Source organism: Mytilus galloprovincialis, chromosome 4, assembly GCF_965363235.1.
Source record: "Mytilus galloprovincialis chromosome 4, xbMytGall1.hap1.1, whole genome shotgun sequence".
Lineage (NCBI taxonomy): Eukaryota > Metazoa > Mollusca > Bivalvia > Mytilida > Mytilidae > Mytilus > Mytilus galloprovincialis.
In genome coordinates, this window is record NC_134841.1 from 37,294,316 (window position 1) to 37,319,687 (window position 25,372).

The 25,372-nt window shown below is 32.4% G+C and overlaps 1 protein-coding gene across 2 annotated transcripts in view; it reads right to left on the minus strand.

Moving 5' to 3' along the window:
* Positions 1–11,394: 11,394 nt before the first annotated feature.
* The window catches only part of LOC143072047 (uncharacterized), a 51,686-nt gene continuing 37,708 nt past the window's right edge, over positions 11,395–25,372 (minus strand). For both annotated transcript variants that reach the window (XM_076246828.1, XM_076246829.1), the window contains 7 exons: positions 20,626–20,769; positions 20,299–20,384; positions 18,593–18,663; positions 17,763–17,941; positions 15,773–15,902; positions 15,314–15,387; positions 11,395–12,950 (listed from right to left, as the gene is read on the minus strand). In XM_076246828.1, the coding sequence (XP_076102943.1) occupies positions 12,946–12,950; positions 15,314–15,387; positions 15,773–15,902; positions 17,763–17,941; positions 18,593–18,663; positions 20,299–20,384; positions 20,626–20,769 (689 nt within the window). In that variant the 3' untranslated portion in view covers positions 11,395–12,945. The remainder of the gene's footprint in view (positions 12,951–15,313; positions 15,388–15,772; positions 15,903–17,762; positions 17,942–18,592; positions 18,664–20,298; positions 20,385–20,625; positions 20,770–25,372) is intronic.

A 25,372-nucleotide genomic window follows, 5' to 3' on the forward strand; every position in this document is an offset into this window, starting at 1 on the left:
GATTTACATTATAAAGTGTAAATATGGTTAGTTTTTGTTGATGCTGTCACATATGGTCAGTTTTGGTTGATGCTGTCACATATGGTCAGTTTTTGATTGATGCTGTCAAATATGGTCAGTTTTCATGGTTTTGGTTGATGCGGACAAATAATTTTGTTATATCCATGAGTCAGTCTGAGATATCAAAACTACTGAAATTAGTTACCGATTCAACATTTTGATTAAAAAGAGGACATGCTGGCACTATAAACTGATGCGAGCATAATTTTGTTTTCCAATATTGCTTTCATTTTTATTAAACAATCCATCCTGCTATAAAAAAAATATAAGCTCGTGCAATATAAAACTCTACTCGGAACAATATTCCCCAATATTCATGCAATAAACCTATAATATAGATCATTTGTATTATCATGATTATACACTCCATCCTTACATAAAAATATTACAGATTTACTATGCGACTATAAGGGTTACATAAAAAAGAGCAAAATGAATATGGTCAGTTTTGGTTGATGTGGTCAAATATGGTCAGTTCTGGTTGATTCTGTCAAATATGGTCAGTTTTGATTGATGCAGACAAACAATTGTGTTACATGAGTCGGTCTGAGGTATGAAAACTACTGATATTTGTTTCTGATGCGATATTTTGAATAAAAAAAGGAAATGCTGGCACCCTCAATTGATGCGAAAAAAAATAGTGCTAATTGATTTCCAACATTGCAGTTATTTATAAACTACAGTCCATCTCGACCTTAAATTATAACTGAATTGCTGTGCACCTATGTAGATTTACTTTTTCAACTGATTTTTATAGTTCGTTCTTATGTTGTACGGCTATACCACAGTCCCAGGTTAGGGGTGGGGGGATCCCGCTAACATGTTTAACCCCGCCACATTATTTATGTATGTGCCTGTCCCAAGTCAGGATCCTGTAATTCAGTGGTTGTCGTTTGTTTATGGCTCCGTGTTGAAGGCCGTACATTGACCTATAATGGTTTACTTTTTTTTTCAAAATTTTATTTGGATGGAGAGTTGTCTCATTGGCACTCACACCACATCTTCCTTTATCTACATATTTGTTTTTCGTTATTATTTTTACATACATAAGGCCGTTAGTTTTCTCGTTTGGATTGTTTTACATTGTCTTACCGGGGCCTTTTATAGCTGATTATGCGGTATGGTCTTTGCTCTTTGTTGAAGGCCGTACGGTGACCTATAGTTGTTTATGTTTGTGTCATTTTGATCTTTTGTGGATAGTTGTCTCATTGGCAATCATACCACATCTTCTTTTAAATATTACATAAAAAAAAAGCAAATATGGTAAGTTTAGGTTGATGCAGTCAACATATTTTATTACACGACTCAGTCTGAAGTATAACAACTACATAACTGATATTTATTTATGATTCAATATTTTGAATAAAACAAGGACATGCTCATTGGAGGATCAAACGGAGGGGGTCCAAGGGTTGGAACCCCACTTTTTTAACATCAAAGCTTTTGAATGTGAGCATTTAGTTGGACATATATAAAAATGGCTGGATCTGCCACTGCATGCTGGCACTATAAATTGATGCGAACAATTTTGTTTTCCAAAATTGCTGTAACTTGTATATTACAGTCCGTCTAGACCTAAAACTAAAACTGAAGTACTGTGCAGCTATATAGATTTGCAGAAAAAAAGCAAATAATGGCAGTTTAGATTGATGCGGTCAAAAGATTTTTGTTAAACAGGTCGTCCGAGGTATGAAAACTAATCGTAAACTGATATTGGTTAAAGAGGTCCGATAATTTTGTAATTGTGTTATGTGATAACGAGTCATCCTGACTCCCGGAATAACAAATGTAAAACAATTCAGATAATAATGCCCCCCTCCCTAATACTAACGGCCTAAATCATGTACAAAAAATGAAACAAAAAGAAATAATTTATGTAACACATCAACAAACGAAAATCACTGAATTACATGCTCCTGACTTGGAACAGGCACACACATGCAGAATATGGCAGGTTACCCATGTTCTCCTGCCGATTATAAATCTGAAATAAAACCGGCAAAATAGCAAAACTCTATATAATTTAAATCACTTTTTTACCCAAGCCCTTATATTAAGGCAAAGAGTTCTTGAAACTTATCAATAAACTCTAGCCGTAGAATTTATAAATTAAAATTTTAGCCGTAGAATTTATAAATCAATTTTAGCCGTAGAATTTATAAATCAATTCTGGCCGCAGAATTTATGAAAATCAATCCTAGCTGTAGAATTAGAAATCAATTCTAGCTGTAGAATTAGAAACCAATTCTAACCGTAGAACTGTTCTAGAAGTAGAACTGACCAAATATTTGGTCAGTTCTAGCAAGAACTGTCCAAAACTGTTCTAGGGTAGAACTGTCAGGATCAGTTCTAGGTAGAGCTGTCCAAATCAGTTCTAGGTAGAACTGACCAAATCAGTTTTAGCTAGAACAGTTCTAACCTAGAACTGACTAAAATGTGTCAGATTGACAGTTATACGTACTGTTCTAGAACAGTTTTCCTGACAAATTTAACCAGGGGTTAGAATTGATCTCCACTGTATGCTTTCTCCCTCAGTAAAACACAGATGTTGCTGTTTAAACGTACAAGGCAACATATTATTCAAATATGTCAATCCCATTGTGTTATTGCTTTAGGTCTAAAAATGCACAACGTATATGCAATAACCAACTTATTATTCTCTTTGGTTTCATAACAAAAAAACGCCGAAACATATGTCTTATTATTCCTCATTTCCGAACAAATCCATATGAAACAGGTTCACTTCGATGTCTTAGTTTTGGTTAAACTTTATGGATACAGCTTCTTTACGATTTTCGAAATAAACAGTATTTAATCCAATAATTCAAAAAGCATATCATATATTTAAATGTTGTGTTTAATGAGTTCAAATTCACGAGTAAGATAAAAAAAGAAACACAAAGGATGCTTGCAACATATATATAATCTGGGATGCAGGTTCTTGTTTCTTTTTGAGGTCCGTTCAATGTAAGTGTAAGCAGCGCGTAGTTGTTGAAAAGTAACAAATTCAAAGTAAAGAATGCAAATGCTAGTCAGTGCGTACTGCATTTAAACCAAATTGAAAATGCTTTGTTCACCATTTCTGTGTTGATAGAAGGTTACCCCATCTTAAAATTCAGAATAAATAAAAAAACATATACATAGCTTGTTTATTTACTTTTGACCATAAATATCTATCCCTAACAACTTTATTAACTATGTATATGCATTCAGGTATCGCATTTCAAATTTGTTCGCTCATATTGTTATAATCTACGTTTTTTTTTATTGAGATAAGCCTTCCGATTGATATTTTAGCGTGTGTTTTCTATATTGTGATGTTATACTATTGTCTCGGTAAAAGGTTTGGTACCATTAAAACTATTAATCCCGCTGCAAATGTTTGCATATGTCTTAAGTTAGGAATCTGATGAACAGTAGTTGTCGTTTGTTTAATCAACTTACACATATTTCTCGTTCCTCGTTCTTGTATATGGATTAGACCGTTGATTTTCCCGTTTGAATGGTTTTACACTAAGTCTTGTATTTTTGTAGTTTGTTGTTCGGTGTAAGCCAAAGCTTCGTGAGGAAGGCTGTACCATGACCTATAACTGTTTACTTTCATAAACTGTTATTTAGATGGAGAGTTTGTCTCATTAGTTCTCATTCCACAATCTTCCTATCCCTACATGTATTTTGAAAATTAACCACTTGCAATGACCTGCAGACAGATTTGTGATTAAAAAAGAGGGACGAAAGATACCAAAGGGACAGTCAAACTTATAATTCCAAAACAAACTGATAACGTCATGGCCAAAAATGAAAAAAAGACAAACAGAATAACAATAGTACACATGACACAACATAGAAAACTAAAGAATATACAACACGAACCCCACCAAAAACTAGGGTAGATCTCAGGTGCTCCGGAAGGGTAAGCAGATCCTGCTCCACATGTGGTACCCGTCGTGTTGCTTATTTGATTACAAATCCGGTAAATAGTTTAATTTGGTAAGTATATTCATGAAAAGGAAGGGGGTTTGAGTTACGACGTAAGGAACATATCCGATATCATTTGTGAAACGGTTATTCCATGACGGTTAACCAACTCGTGATGGCGTCCGTAAAATTTACGAAGGGATGATTTCAACTTCACCATTTGAAACTCTTGGTTTAATAGCTTCCTTGTCAGCAGCAACCCTCTATCAAGAAAATCATGTTAGGAAATGCAAGCACGGGAATATCGTATCAATTTGGAGATATATACCCTGTATGCAGGTGCTGCTGGAATGTTGCTACTTAGAAATGGAAAGTTCACAATTGGAAAGCTGAAATCATCTCTTTTGTCGTAAAGTTTTGTTTTCAACCGACCCTCATTGTCAATTTATAGATGTAAGTCAAGATATGAAGCCGACTTAACTGTATCCTTTATCTCTAGTCCGATGGGATAGATGCGTTCCACATAGTCACCAAATTTTGAATTGTTAAGTGAAAGAACATCATCTATATAGCGGAAAGTAGAGTTAAAGGATATTGCTAACTTCTTATCTTTCTTCATCAGAAGTTCCTGAATGAAGTCAGCCTCATAATAATAAAGAAACAAGTCGGCAAGTAGAGGGGCACAGTTTGTTCCCATTGGAATGCCGACAGTCTGTTGAAAAACACGTCATCTGAACGTAACAAATATGTTGTCAATCAAGAAATCAAGCATCTTGATAATATCAGTTTCACCGATTTTTTTGTTTGAATCAGAGTGATTCTTCACAAAGTAGGATTTATCCCTCCCTAAGACAAAATACTTGTATCCACGTTGGCCATTCTTTTTTATGAAGCAAAGTAATACCAAATCTTTCAATTTGTCTTTTAGTTTGGAATGTGGAATACTTGTGTAAAGAGTAGAACAGTCAAATGGTCTAATACTGTTACCAGATGATTATATATGATCGTATATATATATATATATATGCCAGAGTTAGATTGTATGTACTCTAAAAGATCTTTGGAATTTTTAAGTATTCACATCTGATTCACGCCACCTCTAGAATAGGCAGTTTCACAATAACTTTGAAGCCCGTCTTTGATTGCTGATAAAATAGATGTAAATAATTTAGAAAGAGGTTTCGTGGAGCACTTGGAAGAACCAGCAATATACCGTTGTTTGTAAGGACACTTATGTAGTTTATGTATCCAATATAGTGATGAAAGATCCAGTTCTTCATCCTTGATTGAAATTCCAAAGGAACAAAGAACAAACCTATGATTATCCAGGATTTCCTCTTTGTTAAGTGTCGTGAGGGTATAAGTTGAGTTTCCAAGTGCATTGTCAATACCTAATTCGTTTATCAAGCAGTTAATGTAATGACTTTTACATACAAAAACGATGTTATTTGGGGCTTTGTCGGCGGACACAACAACATATTTATCATGGAGGTCGGATAGGTGTTTAGCAACATTTGGGTTTTTAAAGATTGACGTAGCATGGGCATTGATGAACCCATTCAGTTTCTTAATTCTAATTTGTATCAACGACCTCACTGCCTCAATTCATTCGCAGTACCACAGGAAGACAACTTGAATAGACTTACATCTTTACTGGAGATAAGCTTGACGCGCATTTTATTCATATCACGATGGAATGATTTAAAGAGATTTTTTTTTATCATAAAACTTTCTTGCACATACAAGGGCTTCATCTTTGTCAGGACTCCCGAAGTTCTAATACCACTGACATCAACGTGCCTGTCCTTAAAAGTCATGTAGACTGATTTCATGTCTACTCAAAAGAGAGACAAAGTTGTGTCGCGTCCACTAACAGCATGTACAGCAGGCAGCAGCTAACAAATCGTTTGAGAAAGACAGACACATACTAGTAGACAAATGGTATATGGTGAAAAGGTAAAAATCTTCGCCAGTCCTTTACTGTGCGTTTGTACTTTTTTGGCATTTTTAACTTTTTTGATTCAAGCGTCACTGTTGAGTCTGTAGAAGACGAAACATGCGTCTTTCGTACATAATTTTAATCCTGGTATATATGATGAGTTTATTTTCTTCCAGTCAGGAATACTCCTGCCTTCTATAACCTCGTACACTTTTTTTTGAAGCTGAAGTCATACACCTCGAACATATCAGCATCAATGTTTTATTAATTTTATCTAGGGGTTATATTTACACGTCGAACATCTCAGCACCAGTGTTATATAAACGTTTTCGAGGGATCATTCACCTCAAACAATTCAGACAGTGTTGAATAAACATTATTTAGGAGTCGTTCATCTTCAACAACTCAGTATCAGTGTTGTATATATGTAAACTTACGGGTCATACACCTCAAACAACCAAGACAAGTGTTTAAGGAATATTATGTAGGGTTCATATAACTCGAAAATCACATACCAGTGTTATATAAACGTTGTCTAGGGGTCAAACATTTCGAAAATCGTAATAAAAACGCTGTATGAACGTTATATAGGGTCCTTACAATCGAACATATCAGCAACAGTGGTATGTAAACTGTATCAAGAGGGTACACAAAAACACTGTACTAGCATTGTAGGATCGTTATTTATGAGCCATTCACATCAAGTAATCAGTCCCCAGTTATTTATGTACGCTTTATGTGGATCAATCAATTTTAACAACTCAGTACAAACGTTTTATGTACGTTATTTAGCGTTCATACACCTTGCACACCTCAGTATAACTCAGGGTTCGTATTGTATGAACGTTATATACAATGGGATTTCCAGTGACACTAGAACAATAGAAAAGTGACTCTTCTTATGAAAGAGATAGAAAAGGTAAACAAAAAAGAGGAAAGACAATTAACACATAAAACTCGATATGCATAGGGATGAATATCTCTTAAAACACAAAATCATAATATAACTTTTATACAACCACCATAAGTAAAGTATATTTTAAAGCTGAATTTGTTGATATATGATTTTTTTAGTTGCCAAATATGCTGTTAATTGAACAATTTATTGCTCAACATAGATGTATAAAAAACTGCCAATCTTGACTGCATATTTTTCGTTTTTAGCTCACCTGGCCCGAAGGGCCAAGTGAGCTTATCCCATCACTTTGCGTCCGGCGTCCGTCGTCGTCCGTCGTTAGCTTTTACAAAAATCTTCTCCTTTGAAACTACTGGGCCAAATTTAACCAAACTTGGCCACAATCATCATTGGGGTATCTAGTTTAAAAAATGTGTGGCGTGACCCGGCCAACCAACCAAGATGGCCGCCATGGCTAAAAATAGAACATATGGGTAAAATGCAGTTTTTGGCTTATAACTCAAAAACCAAAGCATTTAGAGCAAAGCTGACAGGGGTAAAATTGTTTATCAGGTGAAGATCTATCTGTCCTGAAATTTTCAGATGAATCGGACAACCCGTTGTTGGGTTGCTGCCCCTAAATTGGTAATTTGAAGGAAATTTTATTGTTTTTGGTTATTATCTTGAATATCATTATAGATAGAGATAAACTGTAAACAGCGATAATGTTCAGCAAAGTAAGATTTACAAATAAATCAACATGACCGAAATGGTCAGTTGACCCCTTTAGGAGTTATTGCCCTTTATAGTCAATTTTTAACAATTTTTCGTAAATCTTAGTTATCTTTTACAAAAATCTTCTCCTCTGAAACTACCGGGCCAAATTATTCCAAACTTGGCCACAATGATCATTTGGGTATCTTGTTGAAAAAATATGTGGCGTGACCCTGCCAACCAACCAAGATGGCCGCCATGGCTAAAAATAGAACATAGGGGTAAAATGTAGATTTTGGCTTATAACTCTAAAACCAAAGCATTTAGAGCAAATCTGATAGGGGTAAAATAATCTTTTAGGTCAATTTCTATCTGCCCTGAAATTTTCAGACAAATCGGTCAACCCGTTGTTGGGTTGCTGCCCCTGAATTAGTAATTTTAAGGAAAGTTTGCAGTTTTTGCTTATTATCTTGAATAATATTATAGATAGAGATAAACTGTAAACAGCAATAATGTTCAGCAAAGTAAGATCTACAAATAAGTCAACATGATCAAAATTGTCAGTTGACCCATTAAGGAGTTATTGCCCTTTATAGTCAATTTTTAACCATTTTTCTAAAATTTTAGTATTCTTTTAAAAAATCTTCTCCTCTGAAACAACTGGGCCAAATTTAACCAAACTTAGCCACAATCATCATTTGGGTATCAAGTTTTAAAAATGTGTGGCGTGACCCTGCCAACCAACCAAGATGACCGCCATGGCTAAAAATAGTACATAGGGTCGAAATGTAGATTTTGGCTTATATCTCTGAAACCAAAGCATTTAGAGCAAATCTGTCGGGAAATAAATTGTTTATCAGGTCATGATCTATCTGCCCTGAAATTTTCAGACAAAACAGACAACCTGTTGTTGGGTTGCTGCCCCAGAATTAGTAATTTTAAGGAAATTTTGCAGTTTTTGGTTGTTATCTTGAATATTATAATAGATAGAGATAAACTGTAAACAGCAATAATGTTCAGCAAAGTAAGATCTACAAATAAGTCAAATGACCAAAATTGTCAGTTTACCCCTTAAGGAGTTATTGCCCTTGATAGTCATTTTTTAACAATTTTCAAAAATTTTTGTAAATTTTTGTAAATTTTTAGAATATATTTTCCACTGTAATTACTGGGCCAAGTTCATTATAGATAGAGATAATTGTAGCAACAATAATGTACAGTAAAGTAAGATCTACAAACACATCACGATCACCAAAACACAATTTCGTCATGAATTTATCTGTGTCCATTGTTTAATATGCACCAAGGTGAGCGACACAGGCTCTTGAGAGCCTCTATTTTTTTTTTAAATATATGTCAAACCTTTATAATGTAGCTTTCTGAGGATCCAATTTTTAACGTGTTCCAAAATGTAGTTTCGCCACAGGAATTTTTCAAAGTTGGGTCATTTTGTCTATGAATGTCGGTAAATTCGTATGATCGAGCACACCGATAAGTGTATCGTTGGGACAACTCGATATAATGTAATCAATGTACGTGACAAATTACCTAATGTGAAGTGTATTGAAATCATCATAATATAAATGATCAGCATATTATTTTTGAAAAACGTGAGTCCTATAATATAAGACTTTATTTAAGGTTCTTATCATTTACATTCAACGTTTTTTATCGGAATTTTTTTTACTATTAATTTATCCTCGAGGTTCAACATTGATAGTAAAAAAAATCCCATAAAAAACGTTAAATGTAAATGATATGAACCTTCGAATTCTTATAATATAGAACTAGAAAACATGTGATCAAAATTTACCTCGTGTGTGTTATAGAAGATTTTGCACTTTTATGATGCACAGGTATGCGCATCTTCCATATTCAAATCTGTTAAAAAATGAAACATTGAAATACTTACACACTACGCAATAGTTTTGTCTTTGTTAAAAAATCATGAGTATTTTTATTTGGTATTCCTTTGATATGATTATACTCACTTCTCTAACTTTGAATTATATTTATTGTCCGTTCATGTTATAAGTTGGAGTGTGTGCAAAATAAAAATATCCATCCGAGTCAAATTAAAGATGCATTAATTTTTCTTTGTGTAAAATTGAACAACTTTTGCAGGTGTTGATCTAGAAGTCCTCATGTGAAATCTTTAACGTGCATATTAAAGTATAAACAGTGGCAGTTCCAGAAATTTTTCTAAGTGAACGATCATTTAACTTAAAAAAGGGGGTATGGGTTTTTTCTTTAAAAATATTCTGATCCCCATGTTGATGAATTTTGTTGGTAATACTTTTATACAATGACTACATATATATAGGAAAGTATATGTTAAATCTGAATTTATTAACATTTGAAAAATGTTTGACTCTGACAAAAAACAAACATATCCTTCCACCCGTTTTGAAGTTAAATAGTTGAAACCTAAGGGGATGCCCACTGACTGCCTAAAAGGGGGTCCACTCCAGTCCTGCTTCAGTGATTTCGTATATAACTTACCAAGTATGTCTCACTCTGAAAGGGGCGCCGGGCTTGTCTTGCAAAACAGCCGTTAGACGTCAGGGTAATCTCGGACTTAAACTTGTCATGTCGTATTAATAAACAAATTAAATCTTTATGTGTCATAAACTTTGTGAGATACAATATTTTGAAAACTGAAACCAAAAGCCCATCCTTGATAAAAATGTCAAGTGTGCCAAATGTGGAATTAAAACGGCAAATAGATTCTATCATAATATGAACAAGGCAAAGGAGTTTTTTTAAAGTTGGTAACAAACAATCATAGCTTATGATTCGTGGGCCGTCTCTGTCCCAGTTGTAACATTTCTTTAGAATGCAAATGTGTCAAACCCCAAATTCCCCTAACTAAAATTTGGACTACATCGCATATTGCTTAAACTCCTATTCCGTAATCTTGAGCATACGGGTGGTGAGGTTAAAGATACATTAAACCCCGTGTATTTCGAAGTGTATATGTCAGCAGAATACTTGCATGATCTTGTGTATTCATGTAAGGGGGAATCTCCGTGTAAAATGTCATGTGTTTGGTCACAACAAAAACTTATATATGCGGAGCTGTGCTTGTGTAAGGAGGTCAGAATTATGCAGAAATACCCAGTTATATTCCTTGAATGATGAAACAGAATATTTCTCCTGGCTGAATTCTGCTGTTTGGACCTCTTCGAGGGTATTGTTTTAATTGTAACTGTTTGCGATGCATTTAGTAGTTTTTGGTTTTTATTAATGACATACATGCGCTTTTGCCAAATACGCATTCCGGGTAGTAGGCTTCAAGTGAAAACAATATTTATCATTTTTTGCACAGGTTGTATGTTGAGGTTCACCAGGCAAGGTAAGTACTGCCACTTTAACGGAATATGTGTTTGATCTCGGATAATAGAACAAATGTGTGAAAACGTCAATTGTCATATAAATTGACGTTTAGAAATCTTTTTTCGAGATAGTTCATCGTTAATTGAATTTTAAAGATGTCTGTATCTGAAATTTAACATAAATTGCTACATATATCTTTAAGTTTTGAAAATATAGAAGAAGAAAAATAAACATAGTATTTGATCTTTGATCTTATTTTTTGCAAAACTGTTACCACATTTCTTATGGACGACATTGATATTTCGAAAGTACTTATTTTGACAAATCCAATGATTTATCATATAGTCATAAAGTATAGTTCACGATAAAGTCTGAAACGTATTGAGGCTGGTCACTGTTCTACAAAATGATGTAACTTGCATTGACAAACAAGCTGGTTTGCTATGGTCTATTGTTAACCAGTATTTTTTTATTGTTTATTGATAGATTATAATTAATATTAAACAAATAATTGAAGGAAGGATAATGGGTATCAAAGTAAGGTAAAGCATTTATTAAACATATTACCCAATAATGGGGGTTACAAGATAAATGAATAAATTTCGAAAACATTGTAACAGTCAAAAATTATAAATAAGTCACTACATATCCTAGTCACTAGGCTAGTGGGGTACCAACTGCATGGAATTAAAAGTATCTCCACCAAAAGATTAAAACGTCACTCTCAGCTATAATTCCGATACAATAAAAAAAAATATGTCATTTATAAAACAAAATTGAATCAGCATATATAGACCGAATGAACTCATGATTATTTTATTTGGATCGATGCTTTAATTGTAGGATTAATATACCCTCTTCCCTTCTCCTTATCAGTGATATTTAAAGTTAATGTAAAAAAGCTAACTATTAAGCTGGTGATACTGTCGGGAACGAAACATTCACTACAGTGGCATCGACCCAATGAATGTAAAAGTTTTTCACCGATTACAAGCTTATCATTTCGTACACCAAACACACGTTTCGTCTACATTTGATTCATCAGTGGCACTTGAATCATAGACAAATAGCATAGATGATACCAAAATGTTAATTAGTGGTCTATTAAATATCTCTAGTAATTTTACTTTTTCATGTTTCATTATTCAATTGTTTAATGTACGTATGTGTTATCGAAACTTTGATTTCAAATTCTAGTATATCATTAAATTAATAATTGAAGCATGTATACTGATATAACCAATATTGAAGGTTAGTGGTGTATTTTTGTTATATTGTGAAATCATCAAAAGTCGAAGAAGGCAAGAATTTGGAAATTGTTTACCAATGAATATCATATTTTTTTTAATGAATGGAAATTAACAGGTGTTGAATGTCATTGTTCACATCTTTGTCCCTGCCTTTTCTCCTCGACAATCATATTGCATCTCCTTTTTTTTTACATTTAGGTGCAAGCGATTCCAACTGACAAAAGATTTTGGGTACATTAGTGTTTCTCATCATTGGATAAACAGCATCGACCTGTTGAGAAGTTGTCTTAATTTGTTTTTAAGCGGAATATATTTCATATGAATAACTTTCGATATAATATTTTCGAATAGAAAAGCTGCTTTCCATAGGTCAATTAATGGACGGGTTCTTATAAGCAATTTCATCAAATAAGACACTTAAAGTAACAAAAAATAAGAATATGAATATTGGTATAATGACAAAAGGGACATGGAAGAATATAAAAACAATAAAAAAACAAAATTGAAATTAGCATGAATAAAACTATGACAATAATTCCTTTCAAACCAACGCAATACGCATGAATAATTTGTTTAAATTTAAAAAACAGTTTTATTTTTTTTTCTTCTGTACTTAATTTTGACTTGTAGCATACATCATGTACATACAAAAAGTATATAGAAATAAGAAGATGTGGTATGAGTGCCAATGAGACAACTCTTAATCCAAGTCACAAGTGTAAAAAGTAAACAATCATAGATCAAATTACGGGCTTCATTACGGAGCATCGGCTGACACCAAACAGCAAGCTATAAAGGACCCCACATAGTTCATGTTAGGCGTATTACCAGTATCAATCTGAAAGTAAAAGCACACAATTTAGAAGAATACTGTCGAAAAAGTTATATTGTAACAATAACATTACACAACATCTACTTACTAATTGTAACATTAAATTGATAAGATTATAGTATTCTTAAGCTCAACATATTTCAATTGCTTATCATTTCTTGTTTTAATGAATAATCCATTAGGAAAGAAGGAAGAGGGCTTATGGTATTTATAAGACAATCCAATGAAATTTTACACAATAAGGTTATGGCAATCAAAATCATAATATAGCTTGTATTCATCTTAATAAATGATGCAAGGTATGTATCGCTAAGATGAAGTTCTAAGGGCTTGAATAGAGTCCAAAAGCCCCTTTTGTCATATTTACCGGTCCTCCTCTATACCTAAATTGTCATATTCACCATTGTGTTCATACTAACAATAAGTAAACAACAATGTTACTGGTGGAGTGGGAAGTACTTACCTTCTCGGAGAACATTACTGCCCCCTGGTGTTTTCTACATGTAGGTTCATGTTTTAGTCTTAAGTTCTCTTTGTATTGTAAGTCGTTGTGGTTTGTCGTTTTTTTTTCGAATTCTCCTGCAGGATTTCTGTTTTTATTTGAGTATGCTATTTTATTGCCCGCTTTGTGTTTCTTCCTTTTTTCATTTTAAGTATTCATGCGTGCTCAATTGTTTTTTGAAGATACATATGCGGTAGTATTATGTTAAAAATATTATATTACTAAATGCAAAAGCCATGCTCTGTAGGTACTGTCATTGCAGGCCTTTCAACACACTGTATACAACGATTAATAAAAATCAATGAACAGTTATAATACATCAAAATGTGAACAGTAACACGTAACGTCAAAGTTAAAGTTTAACTCGACTGTATGAAGGACATCTGATATTAACAATGTCATCTAGATCTCAAAATACATATGGAGTAGAATTCTCATCAGATTTTATGAACATTATATAACATTATTGGAAATATGCAACACAAACATGACAATAGGGACAAATTGTACACATCCAATACAACAGACAAGACCTTTATCATGTTTTTGTTAATTTCAAAAAAGTAAGTTAATTCTGAAAATCTGGTCTAATTAAATTGTTATTGATAAAACATATACTTACTATTTTCCTATTCAAAATTTGTGAGACCTTATGTTACATTCATGATTAGCGGTCAAAAGTTATGCGCCACACGCTTTTTATTTTTCTGTCTGCTTACAGTCTGCTGTTAGCAGAGTGTTTCTTCTGTATGTATCAATCCTGCATGCAATGATTGCATGGTTTACCTTAAAATGCGGCTTTGTTGATATTTAATTGTTCCATATTTTCTGCATAATGGTAAATAAGAGTAAAAGGCAGCACGTATAAACTAAAGTTATGGACAAATTGTATTGATAAGAGAAGGAACACATTTAATAAGGAAAAATAGGGTGAAAAAGTAAAGTTATCTTAAAAAAGAATCGTAAAAATAAAAAAAAGCGAGAACAAGAGAGTAGTCGTTGCAGAAAAAGCATGTGATATATCTGAAAAAAGCTATTATATGTCAGTAGTTGGCAAAACCTTTCGGAATTTTGAGTCCTCAATGCTTTTCAACTTCGTTATCATTGGTCTTTTAAACATTTTTTATTTTAGCGTCACTGATTAATCTTTTAAAGATGAAACGCGCGTCTGGAGTACAAAATATTAAACAGGGCATATATGATATGTGTATAGTCATTAATAATACCAGTATTAAACTTTAACTGGGTTTAATTTAATATGTCGGTTTTGTTTTAAGTATCATTTTTTCATTGATCATAAAAATTGATCAGGATATACGTACTTCGATAACCAAGAATACCCACAGCTCACATTATCTATGTGACCGTTGTCTCTTTGTACATTTTAATTATGAAGGAGTGTAATCTGACTAATATCTTTTGCTTCCTCTGATACATTTACATACTTTAATTATCTTGCAGATAGTTTAAGTCCAGTAGATCATTTGTTATAATTGTTGGAATTTATAACATGTGAATAAAATGAAATGTTACATAATGGCTACCGTATTTTTTAATTATTCGACAAGCATGTAGATGCAGATAGTTCAAGCCCAGTAGATCATTTTTTTTAATTGTTGGAATTTATAACATGTGAATAAAATGAAATGTTATATAATAGCTACCGTATTTTTTTAATTATTCGACAATCATGTAGATAGTTGAAGTCCAGTAGATCATTTGTTATAATTGTTGAAATTTATAACATGTGAATAAAATTAAAAAGTTCCATAATTGCTATCAATTTAACGTATTTTTATGATTCGTCAAGCATGCAGAAAGATGGCATGAAGAAGTCAAAATTAATGTGATCGAATATAAAACTTACCTTTTCTCCTAACAGCCAGTTCAGTCATATTCTTAACATTTTCTTGAACCATTCTCGAAAAATGGATTATATATCTGTTATAAAGTAGAATTTCGATATAACATAAAAACAATTTTCCCCCTGGTATTCGATCATGTTATCATAAAATCTATATATAAACGTTTTTTAAACTTTAAAAAAAAATTGACATCATTTTATTTTTAGTTTAAGTATCCTGTTTGAATACCATTTAATGTTATAAACAACATTTACAAATATTAATACAGCAACAGTAGTGAACCAAGGCTCAAATCTTACAATTCGATTAGGAAGACAAATGAAATTTGACATCAATAATGTTCGTACATGTTGTAATGTGAAGCTGTTCTTAATGGTATTTCATATTTGAGTTTCCATTACCTTAAAATGTTAGGTTTAAGATTACTTCTCACATTTATCAAAATGAAAATGAATGCTTACATTGTACGATCCATTTCGATGATGATTTTTCCTGATTTCTTCCTTTGATAGGCTTTTTCAATCTTGACATTTATTCCGGAAGGATATTTTGTCCATTTTGAAACTCTCTGGTATTCCCAAATAGCGCTGGCTGTTAAAATAAAGGTCATACACATAAAGGGATTATAGAAGTATGTCATGCACATTTATATATAATATCTCTTAAGTGTAATAATTTGCACCCTCCTTAGCAATTGGTTATGTTGAATCATTACTGGAACTGTCTATCATTATCGTTATATTTTTTTTTGTTCCACTTCTTCTACAAACATTTTATTTATAGACTATGTGATTCCTGACATGAAAAGTCCTTTTTGCAATGCAAAAAAAAACAAACAAGAAAGTGCCACACATTTTTACAATTAATATCATTTCATTTGTACACGCATAAAAATGATGTACAACCATTATAGTTCCTTCAATATTGTCGATCGAAATTCCCACACGCAGTTGACCAAACATAAACAAATGAGCAGTGCTTTCTTTATGTTTTTGTCTGAAAAAACAAAGTAGAAGACAACAAATGCTCGCAATTTTCTGCAAATTTAAAATGGCCGTTCGATCGGAATACATGGATATAAGTCAATGTAAAACGTTGGAAAACAAATCATATGTCTTTCTTTTCAGATGGATATTATCATTAAAACCATATATAATATGCTCATAGTAATATACAACAACAGTATTTTTAGTTAATGTATTTATAATACGTATATATTCTTATCCTTGATTACAAACAGTTAGGCCAGATTTGTGCTTTACATACGCAAGTGCAGTCAGGATTCTACTTCGTCAAAATTATCTCCCCATTACGCCAGTTCATTTTCACAATCGTAGGGATGACGCGCTGCCAATTTTGCTCTCGGAAACCGATAAATTTATCCACATTGCACCATAACGATCCTTATTTGTCAGTTGTATTTTAAAAGACAAATGTATCAACTAGCTAATGAGCATCAGTTAATGATCTTGTCTGCATTGATTCAACTTAAAACTATTGTCTGATCGGTTGTCAGGTGAAGTTTTCGAAAATTCATAAACATTTAAAAAAATTATAATTAAATATTTCGTGGAAGGGCAGACTAGATTTTTTTAGTGGTTGAAGACTATAAACCCTGGTTATCACACACAAAAAAATTATAATTTTTCGAAGATATGCATTTTCATCATCCAACTTGAAAGACTGTCGTCAAGTACTTTCAGTAAAAAAAATAGCTATTCGAACACACCTACTCTGTTTTTGTGTTTCATTAGATAGGTATTTCACTTGACCCATATATTGCATCTTTTAGTACTGTGATTTTTTTTATGTTATAAAGTCAACCTGTAGCTTTGATATATAAAAATGATAGAATCTGAAGCGAAGCGATGTATGAAATATTCTTGCTTTGTACGATATCAAGACAAAATATTCAAGTCAAACACGCCCTAACATAAAAAGGTGCACTCGATTCTCTATTTTCGATACAATTGTTACCCATTTTTTTGGAATTTTTTCTTGAGTCACATAATAGAAGGGCAGACACGAAAATTACTGAATAGACTGATTTGTTATCCGTCAGTGGTAATTTTTTTTTTAAATCGGAGGTTATGCATTTTCTACATCCAACTTGAAAGATACCCATGTCGTCGACTTGATATGTAATAGTTTTGCTTAACTATGTACTAGATAAATTGAAAACTTATGCAAATGGTGTTTTTAAAATAAAGCACTTCGTAATTGAGAAGAAAATTGTAATTTTGTTTGTTTCTATAAACTTTTTAATTTTTTGTCACTATAGTAAACATTACAGTAAGCATTTATCGCCTTCTCTAACAAAAAGCTTCGATTCTTTTGTTCTATTTCAACCGGGTTTCCGACTGAGTGTGTTTTCACAAGAATTAAATTTTGAAAACTGTTAAGTTTTTACTTTTGAAGGTGATTAATTATCTGAACATGACATTATCTTACCTGCTACATATGAATATATAGGAATAAGGTAATCATCTGAATCAAATTCATTTGTAATGATTGTATTTGAATCATTGTTGTGTTTCAAAATTTCTCTTTTCTTTAACCTTTGTTTGGTCTTGTTATACTTTTGCGTTTCCTCGTTCTGTAATGCATTGCTGTTACTTGAAAGTGTATCACTGCAATAATGGGTATGATTAATGACCCAAATTAATTCAAACTCTCTAATAAGCAGATGGGAAATAAGGAATTTAATCTATGAAATTACCCACAGACTTTAATGTTTCAACTAAATATCAAATGGAAACGAACAGATTATATCGTTACATAAGTGTTGTTATAGCTTGCTGTTCGGTGTGAGCCAAAGCTCCGTGTAGAAGGCCGTACTTTGATCTATAATGGTTTACTTTTACAATTTGTGACTTTGATGAAGAGTTGTCTCATTGGCACTCATACCACATCTTCTTATATCTAATTAATGCTTTTTTTCTTGAACATCCAATTTCATCCGAGAATGTGTTTACAATATGTATATTGTATAGTTATTTTGTTTGAGGACACGCATTTATCTTTCTATTCTTTTGGTAATGCTCCTTTTTCCTTTTTCTGATATTCTCCCTTATAGTTTTTTCCGAACAATTAGAAATTTTCAGAGAGTAACCCTGTGAAACTGAATAGATTCATTGGTAAATAAAACGAACTATGATTAAAAAATATGGTCGCTAAGATATTAAAAAAAATTATTTATAGAATGCTTATATCTTATTTTAATGTTAGTTCACATATCTCTATATAAAGCATTGCAAACATGAATTGCACTTAAAACTTACCATAACTTTAGCTCCAAAAGTCCCTCACATCCCATTTTATATATGCCTATATTTTTGCTGTCCCATCTTACCTAAAAACCATTTTTCATTTATTACCAAGACTATTGAAATGGTTTCTAAAACGCATAATTCAAGATCCAACCAACTAATTTCAATTCAAAATCTTGAACCATTAAAATATTTCAAAGTAATAAATCCAGCAATTCAAATAATGACAAATAAATATATAGTGAAATCAATTATTTTTATTATTTTTGTGCACCTGTATTATACAATCTATGACAAACGAGACGATTTCAATTTTGAAATTATAAATTTCCCCCACCTTAGTAGCAATAAACCAACTTCACCTGCATTTTTTCGGAAGATAACAAGACCTTGTTGATAAATTTCCGTATCAACTTCACAAATAATACACGATGAGTTTTAAAGTATAGATTCTAGGTATTGACGTTGTTTATCATCTTAATAAAGTGTAATAGTATTCTTTTTTTGGTCTTTGTAAAGTATTACTTTTACTGTTTAGTCTTTTTTTTGGTAATATCCATTTGACGTAGCTCGGGACTTATACATCCCGTCATTGTGTTATTGTGTTATAGCAATTTTTATATTCTTGTCTTTCGATTTTGCTTATGTGCTTTGTCTATTTGCCTTTTTTTTTCTTTGTTGACAAATTTGTTTGTTTTTATAGTGACACAATGTTGACTGTTGTACTCCTATTTTTAACATGTTTGCTTATTATGTCAGTTTGTTTTGTTCACACATCGTTGTCAATATAAAGGAATTTTATGCGACTTTCATACAAAGTAAAATCACAAAAATACTGATCGCCGAAATCCATCATTTTTTACATAAGAAAAGCCTGTACCAAGTCAGGAATGTGACAGTTGTTATCCATTTGTTCGATGTGTTTGAGCTTTTGATTTTGCCATTTGCTTAAAGACTTTCCGTTTAGAATTTTCCTCGAAGTTCGGTATTTATGTTATTTTACTTTTTACTATAGCTCATTCGGATGTTTTGTTGCTATACATTAATGTGTTCTGTAATTCCTTTTGTCTTGTTTACATATTTATGGCAATATTGACCTGGCTTGAATGTTATGAATAGTGCTATAAATATATTAAGTTCATAAGGTCCAGTTGCCATTTATGGATATGTTTTGCGTCGATATTAATGAGATATTGTCGATGAACATAAATTCGTAGTCCGATCGTGTCATATTTATATTGTTCAAACGAACCCTTGAAAAAACATTACAAACATAAAACTTACTTTTTTTTAACCAAGATAATTTAGTAGTTAGTTTAACACGTTTGTGTAGTATTTATATTTATATTAACTCATGTTTATGTAATTGTTCGTTTTCTGGCGAATGATTTGATATGATAATTGCTGATAAGTTGAAAACTTAAATATCCGTAAGCCTGAGTTTAAGTGAAAATTCAGAAATCTTACAACATTTTTCATTTAAAGTATGAAGTTGGCCTGTTCGTAGGCTTGATCTTCAAGTTATTAAAACATCACATCCTATGTTTATTTTTTCAGTGTACAAAATATTCATATATCTCTTCTATATTTTTTATCAGTTTTAAAATGTAACTTCGTCTGTTTGGAGATAGTTAAATTGTCTTCAGTTGTCACATTTGTTCTTGTTAACATAATACTTTGGTGTTCATTAATAGATGTTGCTAATGAACAAATCTCACCACTGCATTTCCTGTTTTTGGTATACCCAATACTGTTCCATACGTTCCTGTGCCTCCATCAGTATCTCCATATTTCCAATCCTGGCCTATGAGTAAACCCAATTATTAGTTGTTACATATATATGAACAATTTTTGTTTTCAGATAACTATCTTCTTTTCTATTATGCATGGATAGTTTCACGAGTTATCGATAAGTTTGAAAAAAAAATATATATATATCAATCTAAGTCATAAGGAAGACCAATTTTGCTGTTATCTTGAAATGTTAATAAATACAAAAGTATTCGCGAATCGTAATGTTAATAACATATCATTATTTTAATTACCTCTGACAACTCTACATCCAACTGCTATCGGTTCATCGACCAGCATTCTAACTTCATTGACTTTTACTATATGCTGTACCTCCCTCTCGTCAACATAGTCATAAGAACATGCTAATCCATGATCCCATTCTACCAGTACATCACCTTAGATATTTATCAAATAGCTCAAATAAAATATAAGACAAAACTGTATTTTCCTTATTTTTTTAATTTAGACATTATTTGAATATGACATCCTATTCCTGATGCGTTGATTGGATAATTTCAATTTGCGTGTTGCTTGACCAGTCGTCATAAATTATGCTCGAGACCAAAGCTTTGGTTATCCTAAATAATGTTAAAGATAACGCATATTTTAATGTTTTTTCTTGTCATATGTTATATCAAGGGGTGTCAGGATTGACCAAGTGAAAGACCGACGTTAGGGATTTTTTTAAATGAGAATATTTGGTCATTTGACAGAATGGAAGATAAATATCAATGTAAAAAAAATCAAGAACTGACACGGAGAAAGCACACATCGTATTGTACATGTAACAAAATAAACGAACATCCATAGCTCAAAATACGATTTCCAATATTAAAAGAATTGTTTCGACTTAAAACGTATAAGTTGGAAAATTAAAAAGTGAAACCCCAATTGCCAACAACTTATGTTTTAGCCTTGTATGATTATATTTTTTAATTTTGATACATTTATATGTTTCGGAGTTGGTAGGACGTCCATTTTCGCTGAACTAGTACACATTTTTGTTTAGGGGCCTGTTGAAGGCCGCATACGGGTGTGGGTTTTTCCTGCAGTGTCGAAAACCCATTGGTGGCCTAGGGCTGTTTTCTATCTGCTTTTTGGTCGGATTGTTGTCTCTTTGACACATTCCCCGTTTCCATTCTCAATTTTATTTCTATAAAATAAGTTAAATGTTTAATTGAACTGTAGTTTGCATTTTAATAAAGGAAAATAATGACCTGACATTTCATTGAAACTTGGTATCTGCTGGGTTGATTATTCAAAAGAAAGACATATCTTTACTCCATGTAGGTATATAAAATACGTGAATACCGCATAAATCAAAACATTTACGAATAAAACAGTGAAATAGCTATCTCACACCCCTAGTTTTGTTTTAAACATGTAACTGTTGATCTTGCTTCATCTTTTTGTTGATTTTTATTATGCATTATTTTTATTTCTCTAATTCTTACTTTTATCCTTTTTCTGACCTGTTGATTATGTTCTATAGATACAATGGATAAGCGTTGATTCTTGGAAAAAAAACCATGAGCCCGCAATGATTTAATTTTATTTAATCAACGTGTGGTTCGTTTGATCTCAGTTCTTCATTGGTCAAAGTTCAATTATGACGTCAAATTTTCTTGCTTTCCTCCGAAATTCCTATTGTGACGTCATGAAAAAAGCGACCATGCCTGATGACGTCACGTAGAAAGAACACATTTTGGCAGGTCGTCCGATAAGAAGGATTTAAATTACCTGCATATCGTCTAAAAGCATTAGAGAAACAGATTCCACCAACTTATCTTGCGTAATACGATATTTATCCACTCTCGACATTTAAATTTTAAACATTTAAAACGCTCGGCGAGCCTCGCGTTTCAAATTTAAAATTTAACTGTCTCGAGTTAATAAATATCGTATCACACTCGATGCAATGGTAGAATCTTTATATGTCTATAATATTTATATCGGTAATAGTCCTGTCTGTTATTTGTCATGAAAAACTTGTTTCGATTTCAAAAATTCACATTCGGTCACATTTCACGGTAAGAAAATGTACATGACCGATGATTTATGAATTTACAAAATTTGGTAGTGCGTGATACTTTTTCATTTGATATAACTTATCAACATTTTTTATAAGAATAACACAACGTGTATCACATGTGGAGCAGGATCTGCTTACCCTTACGGAGCACATAAGACCACCCCCGGTACATGGTGGGGCATGTGTTGCTCAGTCGTTATTTTTCTATGATTTGTTAAGCATACTGTAACATGTATTTTGATGTGGTTTTTTTTATATTTTTTTTTTTTTTTTCTTTTTTAACATTTCATTTTCAGTTTATCGTCAACATATGAGTTTGAACATCCATTTGGTAGATGCCTGTCTTTTCCGTTCACGTAAAACAGAAGGTGTTGAAATTTCAGTTTTGATAGCACAACTTTGTTTGTAGCATTTTGTATCTTCCTGATACGTTGTTTTATTACAAAAGCAGCTTTTTTTATATTCATATAGGTCAGTTTACATGCTTCATGTGTAATAAAGGGTACTGTTGATTATCGAAAGTTAAAATAACCTGCATTGAACAATTATGAGGCTCTAAACACTTATCGATCACCTCGATCATATGTAAATGTATAACGGACTACTTATGTAATCTCCTAAAGTTCAGAAGCCATAACCCCTACGCTTTTGAGGAATTCAACAAAACCGATGGAAATTATGATTTTCCTCTTCGTATTGAGCGAATGTTTTGCAGCTGTCTTAAAAATTAAAGATAATGGCCTTGAATTGTGTTTGAATTTCCTTTTTCGACATACGGTTTAGATATGTAAAGAGGGGCGTTTTTTTATATGTGAATAAGTAAGACGCGAAAAACGGGTTTTACCCCACCAAAAGTTGTACCTGTAGCAAGCAAGGCTATCTGGACCGTATGTTGTAAGTTGTTGTTTGTCTTTGTGTGTTTGTCTGTTATTTTTGTGGACAAGTCGGCTGTTGGTTGTGCGGTATTCTGATATCGTTTTCAAGTATAATAACATTACTTCTGCAAGGTAAAGCTAGGGGGGATCTAGTGGTATCCATTATGAATCAAACATTACATGTGTACAGACAGCATGGCTGCCATGTGTGTAGACAATTCATTATACACAAATTAAACGAAAAGAATTCACCGATGAGTATTTTTGTAATAACCTCTGGTGACAATGTATTGTGCGATGATAACGAGTGTTTGTTATATTTATTCTATTCAATATAACAGACTAGTTTGTGTCTGAATGATTGTCGAATAAAACATAACTATGTGATTCACGATATGTATCAGTAGATCAAGCCTGGCATGATTGGCGGTATTTATGCCCTGCGATCGACAAGAAATGAGGATTATTTATAGAGAAATTCCAAATCCCCATTTGAAGAAATGATTTGAAGTTTTAGTAATGGACTAAAGAATAAGGTTTAAATTTAATCTACCAGAATCAATAACTGCCTCACATTACAACGTTTACAGTCCGACATTTTGATAAGCGATGTTGATACACACTCACAACTTTTCCAATGCTTCAGTTTCCCTTTTAAGATCCGCAGTACATACTTTTAATGTGTACTAACTAACTTTGCAGTGGTGACAACAGGAGTGATATTACTGTATTGTAATCATGATAATGTTACAATAAACGCCACCGGCTTTTTAGGCATGAATTGTGTATCCAAAGTTTGTTTAATATATTAATGAGTTTTATTTTACTATTACAATCTTTGGTTTTCAAACATATATTTAAAGGCAAAATAATTTCATTCGAAAAAGACAGAAAATATTTTTTCTTAATACCTTGCATACAGTACAAGCTAAGGCAATGTGATAATCATGGTCATCAATGTACTGTTGTTAGAACACCAAACAAGTATATAATATGAAACTTTGTAAAAGACAATATAGAGTGTAAATCTCCCAGTTGATACGGTATTCCAAGGCTTGCGTTTCCTAACATTATTTCCTTGAGAGGGTTGCTACTCGCAAGCAAGCTTTTAAACCAAGAGTTTCAAGATGTCAAGTTGAAATGATCCCTTTAACAATTTTACGAACGCCATCACATTTTGGTTGACCGTTATGACATATCTGTTTCACAGATGACGACGGATCTGTACCAATTGTCATGACCACAATCTCGTATTTTTGTTTCCCAAAGTTAGCTACCGAATTAGAATTTATATCGGGCTTGTATTTTACATGAGCAACATGGCAGCTGCCACGTGTGGAGAAGGATCTATTATCCTTCCAGAGCACAAGTAATCACCGCCGGTTTTTGGTTGGGATCATGATGCTCAGTTTTGAGTTTTCTATGTTGTGTTGGTTGTCTTTTGTGCTCTTTTGTTTTTTGCCATGGCGTTGTTAGTTAATTTTCGACTTTGAATGTTCCGTTTGTATCTTTCGGAGTTTGAAATACATTTGAGAAAAAATAATGATAATGCTTATAAATTTATTATAATGACGATACATATTGTAAAACGTGTTTAAGTAACCCGATCATTAAAGCAAACATATAAGGTATGATGAAAAAGACGAACTATATCTTTATCATGATACATTTAAATAGCTTGAAATAAAATAAAAAGTATAATTAATCTAATGATAGCTGATTTGTTAATGCATTTGCCACAATACTATATAAGGTTCACAAATATCTTTATTTTTATAAATTAACATAGCATTAGTATACTTTGAAGTCAAGATATATATTTTTGAAAACAGGTATAATGCTTACTGCTACTAGATTATCTTTGCCAGTTTTTAGTCAATTTATTTTCTTTATCTCAATATACATAACCATACCATAAGCTACAATATTTTTTTTTCATTCTGGAGTTAAGGACCTTTTAAAATCACCAACTACTATTTTTCATTAATATGTAAACCGGCAAGTTCCAATCCATGCTTGCTGCATTTATAAACTCAAGACCTGGCAAATCACTGCCACAAATATGACAGGTTTGATACTAATGATTACATC